The sequence below is a fragment of the Pseudophryne corroboree genome, chromosome 1 (genome assembly GCF_028390025.1).
Source record: "Pseudophryne corroboree isolate aPseCor3 chromosome 1, aPseCor3.hap2, whole genome shotgun sequence".
NCBI classification, from domain to species: domain Eukaryota; kingdom Metazoa; phylum Chordata; class Amphibia; order Anura; family Myobatrachidae; genus Pseudophryne; species Pseudophryne corroboree.
This window is the reverse complement of record NC_086444.1, coordinates 424,071,780-424,084,486: the sequence shown is the minus strand read 5'-3', so window position 1 is coordinate 424,084,486 and position 12,707 is coordinate 424,071,780. Positions and strand designations below refer to the sequence as shown.

The following is a 12,707-nucleotide window of genomic DNA, read 5'->3' as shown; positions in this document are numbered from 1 at the left end:
CGGATTATCTGCATTACTTGTACATAGTTACAAAAATCGGGTTATTATTGTTGTGAGCCATCTTTTCAGAGGCTCCGCTGTTATCATACTGTTAACTGGGTTCAGATCACAGGTTGTACAGTGTGATTGGTGTGGCTGGTATGAGTCTTACCCGGGATTCATAAATCCTTCCTTATTGTGTACGCTCGTCCGGGCACAGTACCTAACTGAGGCTTGGAGGAGGGTCATAGGGGGAGGAGCCAGTGCACACCACCTGATCCTAAAGCTTTACTTTTTGTGCCCTGTCTCCTGCGGAGCCGCTATTCCCCATGGTCCTTTCAGGAACCCCAGCATCCACTACGGACTCCGAGAAATAGAATTATCGGTAAGTAAATTCTTATTTTTTGTAGATCCGGTCTCTGATATGGCTTTGCTTCTAAGCAATCTTTCGAGGGAAAAGTTGTTGTCCTCTTCCACCTCCTCCTCGTCCTCATCAGAACCTGGAAATGTGACCCAGTCATGTACGACAGAACACTCCACACTCAGCACAGACTCTGAGGAAGATTCTCCACAGGACAGTAGCAACGCAGTGTTCATAGAGCCAGTAGCGTGGGCCAGCAAATTGAAGAAAGAGAAACCTCCAGATACAATTAATATCCTGCAGAAACCAAATACAAGAGCAGAACCAAAGCTGGAGTCAGACAAAGACAGAAACTTGGCAAATAAGGTATTTTCATTCGCCACATTTACTCCACTTTCCTGGCTCCCCCATTTTCCAGTAGCAGTATAAACAAAAGTATCGGTTGTCTTTAGTTTTCAGAATAGCAGCTTTCACTTAATGTGGTGGTAATGCAGGAAAATGCATGCGTCTGAACAACCTGTGGAAGCAATGTAATGTGCTGTGATGATTGCTATGGAATGTTAATGGGGCTTTTTGCCAAGTAGCTTTGTGCTACAAAACTCTAATAAGGGCTCCTAGAATTGTTGTTAAAGTGAATTTCTTGTTACTACAATGGTTCCTTGCCAAAATGAAGGAACCCCCACTGTGTCGAGTACAATGATTGGGAATGTTTTTAAAAGAACCTTTTTAAAATTGGAAATGTGTGTATTGTGTAGCTTTGTATTGCAGTTGTAGGGAGCTTGACTTGCTAGTTTTGAGGTTGAAATATGAATCCACTAGTGAGCACTTTTGTGTGAACTCAGGTCGCCATAAAGTGCGGCCGCAATGATTTGCATGCGCGATATCATCGTGGCTAATAGGATCGACCCTCTAAGAGTCTGCATTGCAGGTTATTCATTTCCAGTGGAACAAATGTTGGAAAACAAATTCATGGATTCTGCCAGAAACATTCTATTTCTACTTTTCTCTATCGTCCTAGTGGATGCTGGGGTTCCTGAAAGGACCATGGGGAATAGCGGCTCCGCAGGAGACAGGGCACAAAAAGTAAAGCTTTCCGATCAGGTGGTGTGCACTGGCTCCTCCCCCTATGACCCTCCTCCAAGCCTCAGTTAGATTTTTGTGCCCGGCCGAGAAGGGTGCAATCTAGGTGGCTCTCCTAAAGAGCTGCTTAGAAAAGTTTAGCTTAGGTTTTTTATTTTACAGTGAGTCCTGCTGGCAACAGGATCACTGCAACGAGGGACTTAGGGGAGAAGAAGTGAACTCACCTGCGTGCAGGATGGATTGGCTTCTTGGCTACTGGACATCAGCTCCAGAGGGACGATCACAGGTACAGCCTGGATGGTCACCGGAGCCTCGCCGCCGGCCCCCTTGCAGATGCTGAAACATGAAGAGGTCCAGAATCGGCGGCAGAAGACTCCTCAGTCTTCTAAAGGTAGCGCACAGCACTGCAGCTGTGCGCCATTTTCCTCTCAGCACACTTCACACGGCAGTCACTGAGGGTGCAGGGCGCTGGGAGGGGAGCGCCCTGGGAGGCAAATGAAAACCTATTTGGCTAAAAAATACCTCACATATAGCCTCCGGGGGCTATATGGAGATATTTAACCCCTGCCAGAATACACTAAAGAGCGGGAGACGAGCCCGCCGGAAAAGGGGCGGGGCCTATCTCCTCAGCACACAGCGCCATTTTCCTTACACAGCTCCGCTGGTCAGGACGGCTCCCAGGTCTCTCCCCTGCACTGCACTACAGAAACAGGGTAAAACAAGAGAGGGGGGGCAAAATAGTGGCAAAAATTATATTATAAAAGCAGCTATACAGGGAGCACTTATTATAAGGCTATCCCTGTCATATATAGCGCTTTTGGTGTGTGCTGGCAAACTCTCCCTCTGTCTCCCCAAAGGGCTAGTGGGGTCCTGTCTTCGTTAAGAGCATTCCCTGTGTGTCTGCTGTGTGTCGGTACGTGTGTGTCGACATGTATGAGGACGATATTGGTGTGGAGGCGGAGCAATTGCCAAATATGGGGATGTCACCTCCTAGGGGGTCGACACCAGAATGGATGCCTTTATTTATGGAATTACGGGATAGTGTCAACACGCTAAAGCAGTCGTTTGACGACATGAGACGGCCGGACAATCAGTTAGTGCCTGTCCAGGCGCCTCAAACACCGTCAGGGGCTGTAAAACGCCCTTTGCCTCAGTCGGTCGACACAGACCCAGACACAGGCACTGATTCCAGTGGCGACGGTGACGAATCAACCGTATTTTCCAGTAGGGCCACACGTTATATGATTTTGGCAATGAAGGAGGCGTTACATTTAGCTGATACTACAGGTACCACTAAACAGGGTATTATCTGGGGTGTGAAAAAACTACCTATAGTTTTTCCTGAATCAGAAGAACTAAATGATGTATGTGATGAAGCGTGGGTTGCCCCCGATAAAAAGATGCTAATTTCAAAGAAGTTATTAGCTTTATACCCTTTCCCGTCAGAGGTTAGGGCGCGCTGGGAAACACCTCCTAGGGTGGACAAGGCGCTCACACGCTTATCTAAACAAGTGGCGTTACCCTCTCCTGAGACGGCCGCACTTAAAGATCCAGCAGATAGGAGGATGGAAAATATCCAAAAAAGTATATACACACATACAGGTGTTATACTACGACCAGCTATAGCGACAGCCTGGATGTGCAGTGCTGGAGTAGCTTGGTCAGAGTCCCTGATTGAAAATATTGATACCCTGGATAGGGACAATGTTTTACTGTCTTTAGAGCAAATAAAGGATGCATTTCTTTATATGCGTGATGCACAGAGGGATATCTGCACACTGGCATCACGGGTAAGTGCTATGTCCATTTCGGCCAGAAGAAGTTTATGGACGCGACAGTGGTCAGGCGATGCGGACTCAAAACGGCATATGGAAGTTTTGCCGTATAAAGGGGAGGAGTTATTTGGAGTCGGTCTATCAGATTTGGTGGCCACGGCTACAGCCGGGAAATCCACCTTTTTACCTTAAGCTACTCCCCAACAGAAAAAGACACCGACTTTTCAACCGCAGCCCTTTCGTTCCTTTAAAAACAAGAGAGCAAAGGGATATTCATATCTGCCACGAGGCAGAGGAAGGGGGAAGAGACACCAACAGGCAGCTCCTTCCCAGGAACAGAAGCCCTCCCCCGCTTCTACAAAAGCCTCAGCATGACGCTGGGGCTTCTCAAGCGGACTCGGGGGCGGTGGGCGGTCGTCTCAAGAATTTCAGCGCGCAGTGGGCTCACTCGCAGGTAGATCCCTGGATCCTGCAGATAATATCTCAGGGGTACAGGTTGGAACTAGAGACAGATCCGCCTCGCCGTTTCCTGAAGTCTGCTTTACCAACGTCCCCCTCAGAAAGGGAGACGGTTTTGGAAGCCATTCACAAGCTGTACTCTCAGCAGGTGATAGTCAAGGTACCTCTTCTACAACAGGGAAAGGGGTATTATTCCACTCTATTTGTGGTACCGAAGCCGGACGGCTCGGTAAGACCTATTCTAAATCTGAAGTCCTTGAACCTGTACATAAAGAAGTTCAAGTTCAAAATGGAGTCACTCAGAGCAGTGATAGCGAACCTGGAAGAAGGGGACTTTATGGTGTCCTTGGACATCAAGGATGCGTACCTCCACGTTCCAATTTACCCCTCACACCAGGGGTACCTCAGGTTCGTTGTACAAAACTGTCACTATCAGTTTCAGACGCTGCCGTTCGGATTGTCCACGGCACCTCGGGTCTTTACAAAGGTAATGGCCGAGATGATGATTCTTCTTCGAAGAAAAGGCGTATTAATTATCCCATACTTGGACGATCTCCTAATAAGGGCAAGGTCCAGAGAACAGCTAGAGAGGGGATTAGCACTGTCTCAAGAAGTGCTAAAACAGCACGGCTGGATTCTGAATATTCCAAAATCCCAGTTAATGCCGACAACTCGTCTGCTGTTCCTAGGGATGATTCTGGACACGGTTCAGAAAAAGGTTTTTCTCCCGGAGGAAAAAGCCAAGGAGTTATCCGAGCTTGTCAGGAACCTCCTAAAACCAGGAAAGGTGTCTGTACATCAATGCACAAGAGTCCTGGGAAAAATGGTGGCTTCTTACGAAGCAATTCCATTCGGCAGATTCCATGCACGAATTTTCCAGAGGGATCTGTTGGACAAATGGTCAGGGTCGCATCTTCAGATGCACCAGCGGATAACCCTGTCTCCAAGGACAAGGGTATCTCTTCTGTGGTGGTTGCAGAGTGCTCATCTATTGGAGGGCCGCAGATTCGGCATACAGGATTGGATCCTGGTGACCACGGACGCCAGCCTGAGAGGCTGGGGAGCAGTCACACAAGGAAGAAACTTCCAGGGAGTGTGGACGAGCCTGGAAACGTCTCTTCACATAAACATTCTGGAACTAAGAGCAATCTACAATGCTCTAAGCCAGGCAGAACCTCTGCTTCAAGGAAAACCGGTGTTGATCCAGTCGGACAACATCACGGCAGTCGCCCATGTAAACAGACAGGGCGGCACAAGAAGCAGGAGTGCAATGGCAGAAGCTGCAAGGATTCTTCGCTGGTCAGAGAATCATGTGATAGCACTGTCAGCAGTGTTCATCCCGGGAGTGGACAACTGGGAAGCAGACTTCCTCAGCAGACACGACCTTCACCCGGGAGAGTGGGGACTTCAACCGGAAGTCTTCCACATGCTGGTAACCCGTTGGGAAAGACCAATGGTGGACATGATGGCGTCTCGCCTCAACAAAAAACTGGACAGGTATTGCGCCAGGTCAAGAGATCCGCAGGCAATAGCTGTGGACGCGCTGGTAACGCCTTGGGTGTACCAGTCGGTGTATGTGTTTCCTCCTCTGCCTCTCATACCAAAAGTATTGAGAATTATACGGCAAAGAGGCGTAAGAACGATACTAGTGGTTCCGGATTGGCCAAGAAGGACTTGGTACCCGGAACTTCAAGAGATGATCACGGAAGATCCGTGGCCTCTACCTCTAAGGAGGGACTTGCTTCAGCAGGGTCCCTGTCTGTTTCAAGACTTACCGCGGCTGCGTTTGACGGCATGGCGGTTGAACGCCGGATCCTAAAGGAAAAAGGCATGCCGGAAGAAGTCATTCCTACTTTGATTAAAGCAAGGAAGGAAGTAACCGTGCAACACTATCACCGCATTTGGCGAAGATATGTTGCGTGGTGCGAGGATCGGAGTGCTCCGACGGAGGAATTTCAACTGGGTCGATTCCTACATTTCCTGCAATCAGGATTGTCTATGGGTCTCAAATTGGGATCTATTAAGGTTCAAATTTCGGCCCTGTCGATTTTCTTTCAAAAAGAATTGGCTTCAGTTCCTGAAGTCCAGACTTTTGTTAAGGGAGTGCTGCATATACAGCCTCCTGTGGTGCCTCCAGTGGCACCGTGGGATCTCAATGTGGTTTTGGAATTTCTAAAATCTCATTGGTTTGAACCACTAAAAAAGGTGGATTTAAAATATCTCACATGGAAAGTGACCATGTTACTAGCCCTGGCTTCGGCCAGGAGAGTGTCAGAACTGGCAGCTTTATCTTACAAAAGCCCATATCTGATTTTCCATTCGGACAGGGCAGAACTGCGGACTCGTCCGCATTTTCTCCCTAAGGTGGTGTCAGCATTTCATCTGAACCAGCCTATTGTAGTGCCTGCGGCTACAAGTGACTTGGAGGACTCCAAGTTACTGGACGTTGTCAGAGCATTAAAAATATATATTGCAAGGACAGCTGGAGTCAGAAAATCTGACTCGTTGTTTATATTGTATGCACCCAACAAGATGGGTGCTCCTGCGTCTAAGCAGACGATTGCTCGTTGGATCTGTAGCACAATCCAACTTGCACATTCTGTGGCAGGCCTGCCACAGCCTAAATCTGTAAAGGCCCACTCCACAAGGAAGGTGGGCTCATCTTGGGCGGCTGCCCGAGGGGTCTCGGCATTACAACTTTGCCGAGCAGCTACGTGGTCAGGGGAGAACACGTTTGTAAAATTTTACAAATTTGATACTCTGGCTAAGGAGGACCTGGAGTTCTCTCATTCGGTGCTACAGAGTCATCCGCACTCTCCCGCCCGTTTGGGAGCTTTGGTATAATCCCCATGGTCCTTTCAGGAACCCCAGCATCCACTAGGACGATAGAGAAAATAAGAATTTACTTACCGATAATTCTATTTCTCGGAGTCCGTAGTGGATGCTGGGCGCCCATCCCAAGTGCGGATTATCTGCAATAATTGTACATAGTTATTGTTAACTAATTCGGGTTATTGTTTAGGAAGCCATCTTTCAGAGGCTCCTCTGTTATCATACTGTTAACTGGGTTTGATCACAAGTTGTACGGTGTGATTGGTGTGGCTGGTATGAGTCTTACCCGGGATTCAAAATTCCTCCCTTATTGTGTACGCTCGTCCGGGCACAGTACCTAACTGAGGCTTGGAGGAGGGTCATAGGGGGAGGAGCCAGTGCACACCACCTGATCGGAAAGCTTTTCTTTTTGTGCCCTGTCTCCTGCGGAGCCGCTATTCCCCATGGTCCTTTCAGGAACCCCAGCATCCACTACGGACTCCGAGAAATAGAATTATCGGTAAGTAAATTCTTATTTTTATTTTGGCCACCAAGTGGCGCTGTTTAGCCTCCTATGTGTTTTCATTTTACATTCACACCTATGTGTAAACCCTTTTAAAGGCAGTATACTCAGAGTATATATGATTTAGTAATTGTGAATAAGGAGCCATGTTTTCTTGAGTTAAAATAAAATTGCTACAACACTTAGTCAGTACAAGCGCCTAACTAGTTCAGTTTCCACTATACAGCTACCAGACGGCCCATACAATGGCACCTTGTACTTTCACATTTCAGTTTGGTGTTTGTTTATTGTGTCTACCCGGTAGGGGGATACGGTCATTAGGTCGACCGCTATTGGTCGACATGTGCCATGGTCACTAGGTCAACATGGAAAAAGATCGACATGAGTTTTTCACTTTTTTCTTTCTTTCATTTTTTTAACTTTCTCATACGTCCTAGAGGATGCTGGGGACACTTCAAGAACCATGGGGTATAGACGGGATCCACATGAGACATGGGCACTTTAAGACGTTCAAAGGGGTGTGAACTGGCTCCTCCTTCTATGCCCCTCCTCCAGACTCCAGTTTAGAATCTGTGCCCAGGCAGACTGGATGCACACTGAGGAGCTCTACTGAGTTTCTCTGAAAAGACTTTGTTAGGTTTTTTTATTTTCAGGGAGCACTGCTGGCAAGTCTCCCTGCTTCGTGGGAGTTAGGGGAGAGAAGCAGACCTACTTCTGTGAGTTTAAAGGCTCTGCTTCTTTGGCTACAGGACACCATTAGCTCCTGAGGGTTTGGAACACTAGGTACGCCTAGGGGTTCATTCCCAGAGCCCGCCGTCGCCCCCTTTGCAGAGCCAGAAGTCAGAAGACGGGTGAGTAGAAGATCAGAAGACTTCAGTGACGGCTTTGAGGTACCGCACAGCGGCTGCACTGCGCGCCATGCTCCCACACACAACAGCACTACAGGGTGCAGGGCAGGACAAATTGCCTGGGCACTGTCCGGATCCCCGCCAGTATAAAAAAGTTTAAAAATGAGTGGGTCTGAAGCCTGCCAGTACGGGGGCGGGGCTTAGCCCTCACAGCACACAGCCCGGCACCATTTTCTCTTCACAAGGCTGCAGAGACGCGTGTCCTTCCTCACACTGCTGTACAAGTAACAGGGTGAAAAAACGGGAAGGGGGGGAGGCACAGCGATTTTGGTGTATTATATTAGTTTATAAAAGCGATGCAGGTCTCGGACATTGTCTGTAGTGTTCAGACCGGGTTTAGACGCTGGGGTGTGAGCTGGCTATATCTCCCTCTGTGTGTCTCTGACAGGCTTTACTATAGGTCTGTCCCCTGTAGGCCCAGTGTATCTACGTGTGGTGGTTGCACGTGTGTCGGCATGTCTGAGGCGGAGTGCTCTTCCCAGGAGGAGACTGTGTTAGGGACACAAAAGGCTGTGGGATTGACCTTGTCGGCACCGCCGACACCGGATTGTGTGAATGTTTTGAGTGCTTTGAATGCAAATGTGGCTCTGATTAATAAAAGATTGGATAAATCTGATTCTCAGAACCAGGCTTGGAAGAAATCTGTAGAGGATGTGTTTCAAGTCCAGACCTCCTTCGGGGTCACAAAAACGTTCATTTGCCCAGCTGGCAGACACTGAGCGACACGGACACAGACTCAAGTGTCTACTATAGTGATGTCAGATTAGATCCAAAACTGGCAAAGAGCATTCAGTACATGATTGTGGCTATAAAAGATGTATTACATATCACTGAGGACCCTACTGTTCCTGATTCTAGGGTCTGTATTTATAAAGGGAAGAGACCTGAGGTAACATTTCCTCCCTCATGAACTGAACGCGCTATGCAAAAAGGTTTGGGAAAATCCTGACAAAAAGTTTGATTCCCAAAAGGATTGTACTGGCGTATCCGTTTCCCTCTGGGGATAGGGAAAAATGGGAGTCACCCCCCATTGTGGACAAAGCTTTATCACGGCTGTCCAAAAAGGTGGCTATTCCGTCCCCTGACACGGCAGCCCTAAAGAATCCTGCGGATCATAGGCAGGAAAATACATTGAAATCTATTTATATCTCCACGGGTATGCTACTCAGACCAGCCATTGCATCTGCGTGGGTGAGTAGTGCTATCGAAAAATGGGCAGATAACCTGTCATCTGAATTGGATAGCATTCTTCTGACACTAGGTCATATCAGGGACGCTGCAGTCTACCTAAAGGAAGCTGCGAGAGATATTGGCCTCTTGGGTTCACGGGCCAATGCCATGGTGGTCTCAGCTAGGAGAGCATTGTGGATTCATCAATGGAATGCTGATGCTGACTCCAAGAAAGCTATGGAGTCTCTACCGTATAAAGGTGGTGTATTGTTTGGTGACTGCCACGCTGAGTTGGTATCTACGGCTACCGCGGGTAAGTCATCATTTTTACCTTATGTGCCTGCACCACAAAAGAAAGCACACCAATATCAGATGCAGTCCTTTCGGCCCTACAAATACAGAAAAGGCCGAGGTTCTTCATTCCTTGCTACTAGAGGAAAGGGTAAGCGATCACCGGCCGTGGCCAGTTCCCAGGAGCAGAAGTCCTCCCCGGCTTCTGCCAAGTCCACCGCATGACGCTGGGGCTCCTCTGCGGGAGTCCGCACCGGTGGGGGCACGTCTCAGGCTCTTCAGTCAGTTCTGGGCTCGTTCGGGCCTGGACCCATGGGTTTTAGAAATAGTGTTCCAAGGGTACAAACTGGAGTTTCAAGACGTCCCCCCTCACCGATTTTTTTTTTTTTCAAATCAGCCTTACCAGCTTCTCTTCCAGACAAGGAAGTGGAATGCGCCGTAATACAAAAATTGTGTCGAAATCATGTAATTGTCAGGGTTCCCCCGTCGCAACAGGGAGAAGGCTTTTATTCGAGCCTGTTCGTGGTCCCGAAGCCAGACTGCTCAGTCAGACCAATCCTGAACCTCAAATCCCTCAATTTCTACCTGAGAAAATTAAAATTCAAGATGGAATCTCTCCGGGCTGTGATCTCCAGTCTGGAGGAGGGGGATTTTATGGTGTCTGTAGACATAAAGGATGCCTACTTACATGTTCCAATTTATCCTCCACATCAGGCTTACCTGAGGTTTGCAGTTCAGGATTGTCATTACCAATTTCAGACCAAAAACAATTGGCCTCCTTTCCAGAAGTTCAGACCTTCGTGAAAGGCGTATTGCACACTCAACCTCCCTTTGTGCCCCCTGTGGCACCATGGGATCTTAACGTGGTGTTGCAGTTCCTTCAATCTCATTGGTTTGAGCCTTTACAGGAGGTAGAGTTGAAATTTCTTACTTGGACAGTGGTCATGCTGTTTGCCTTGGCATCCGCAAGGCAGATGTCTGAATTGGCGACCTTGTCTCACAAGAGCCCTTATTTGATCTTCCATGAAGATAGAGCAGAATTGAGAACTCGTCAGCAGTTTCTGCCGAAAGTGGTTTTGTCGTTCCACTTGAACCAACCTATTGTGGTGCCAGTGGCTACTGACGCCTTGCTGGAATCGAAGCTTCTCGATGTAATAAGAGCTTTGAAAATTTGTCGCCAGAACGGCTCAGTTTAGGAAAACAGAAGCTCTGTTTGTCCTGTATGCTCACAATACAATTGGGGCTTCTGCTTCCAAGCAGACTATTGCGCGTTTGATCTGTCATAAGATTCAACAGGCTCATTCTATGGCTGGATTGCTGTTACCGAAATCGGTGAAGGCCCATTCTACCAGAAAGGTGGGCTCATCCTGGACGGCTGCCCGAGGGATCTCGGGTTTACAACTTTGCCGAGCGGCTACTTGGTCGGGTTCAAACACCTTTGCGAAGTTCTACAAGTTTGATACCCTGGCTGATGAGGAACTCATGTTTGGTCAATCGGTGCTGCAGAGTCATCTGCACTCTCCCGCCTGGTATAAACCCCATGGTTCTTGAAGTGACCCCAGCATCCTCTAGGCGTATGAGAAAATAGGATATTAATACCTACCTGTAAATCCCTTTCTCTTAGTCCGTAGAGGATGCTGGGCACCCGTCCCAGTGCGGGCTGTATCTGCAGTTATTAGTTGTGGTTACTCACATGTTGTGTTATGTTTATGGTCAGCCTGTTGCTGATGTTGTTCATGCCGTTGACTTGCGTTGTTGAATGCCATGTTGTACGGCGTGCTTGAGGTGTGAGCTGGTATGTATCTCACCTTAGTTTAACAATAAATCCTTTTCCTCAATGTCCGTCTCCCTGGGCACAGTTCCTATAACTGGTGTTTGGAGGAGGGGCATAGAGGGAGGAGCCAGTTCACACCCCTTTGAAAGTCTTAAAGTGCCCATGTCTCCTGTGGATCCCGTCTATACCCCATGGTTCTTGAAGTGTCCCCAGCATCCTCTACAGACTAAGGGAAAAGGATTTACCGGTAGGTATTAAAATCCTATTTCTCTAACGTCCTAGTGGATGCTGGGGACTCCGAAAGGACCATGGGGAATAGCGGCTCCGCAGGAGACTGGGCACAAAGTAAAAGCTTTAGGACTAGCTGGTGTGCACTGGCTCCTCCCCCTATAACCCTCCTCCAAGCCTCAGTTAAGATTTTGTGCCCGAACGAGAAGGGTGCAATCTAGGTGGCTCTCCTGAGCTGCTTAGAGTAAAAGTTTAAATAGTTTTTTTTATTTTCAGTGAGACCTGCTGGCAACAGGCTCACTGCATCGAGGGACTAAGGGGAGAAGAAGCGAACTCACCTGCGTGATTGGGCTTCTTAGGCTACTGGACATTAGCTCCAGAGGGACGATCACAGGCCCAGCCATGGATGGGTCCCGGAGCCGCGCCGCCGGCCCCCTTACAGAGCCAGAAGAGGGAAGAGGTCCGGAAAATCGGCGGCAGAAGACGTCCTGTCTTCAATAAGGTAGCGCACAGCACCGCAGCTGTGCGCCATTGCTCTCAGCACACTTCACACTCCGGTCACTGAGGGTGCAGGGCGCTGGGGGGGGGGGCGCCCTGGGATGCAATAAAAATACTTTAAATGGCTAAAAATACATCACATATAGCTCCTGGGCTATATGGATGTATTTAACCCCTGCCAGTTTTCCACAAAAAAGCGGGAGAAAGGCTCCGCCCCCTTCTCGGCGGCCTATCTCCTCAGCACACAAGCGCCATTTTTTCCTCACAGCTCCGTTGGAGGAAGGCTCCCTGACTCTCCCCTGCAGTCCAGCACTACAGAAACAGGGTAAAACAAGAGAGGGGGGGCACTAAATTGGCATATTAATATATACAGCAGCTATATTAGGGAAAAACACTTATATAAGGTTATCCCTGTATATATATATATATATATATATATATATATATATATATATATATATATATATATATATATATATATATATATATATATAGCGCTCTGGTGTGTGCTGGCAAACTCTCCCTCTGTCTCCCCAAAGGGCTAGTGGGGTCCTGTCCTCTATCAGAGCATTCCCTGTGTGTGTGCTGTGTGTCGGTACGCTGTGTCGACATGTATGAGGAGGAAAATGGTGTGGAGGCGGAGCAATTGCCTGTGTTAGTGATGTCACCCCCCTAGGGAGTCGACACCTGACTGGATGGTCTTATGGAAAGAATTACGCGATAGTGTCGGCACTTTACAAAAGACTGTTGACGACATGAGACAGCCGGCAAATCAGTTAATACCTGTACAGGCGTCTCAAACACCGTCGGGGGCTATAAAACGCCCGTTACCTCAGGTCGATACAGACAC

General features: G+C 48.3%; 1 protein-coding gene across 2 annotated transcripts in view; it reads left to right on the top strand.

Annotated features, from left to right (window-relative positions):
- SMTN (smoothelin) overlaps positions 1–12,707 on the top strand; it is a 291,316-nt gene that overhangs the window by 158,347 nt on the left and 120,262 nt on the right. For both annotated transcript variants that reach the window (XM_063913408.1, XM_063913409.1), the window contains exon 7: positions 390–706. In XM_063913408.1, coding sequence (XP_063769478.1) covers positions 390–706 — 317 coding nt within the window. The remainder of the gene's footprint in view (positions 1–389; positions 707–12,707) is intronic.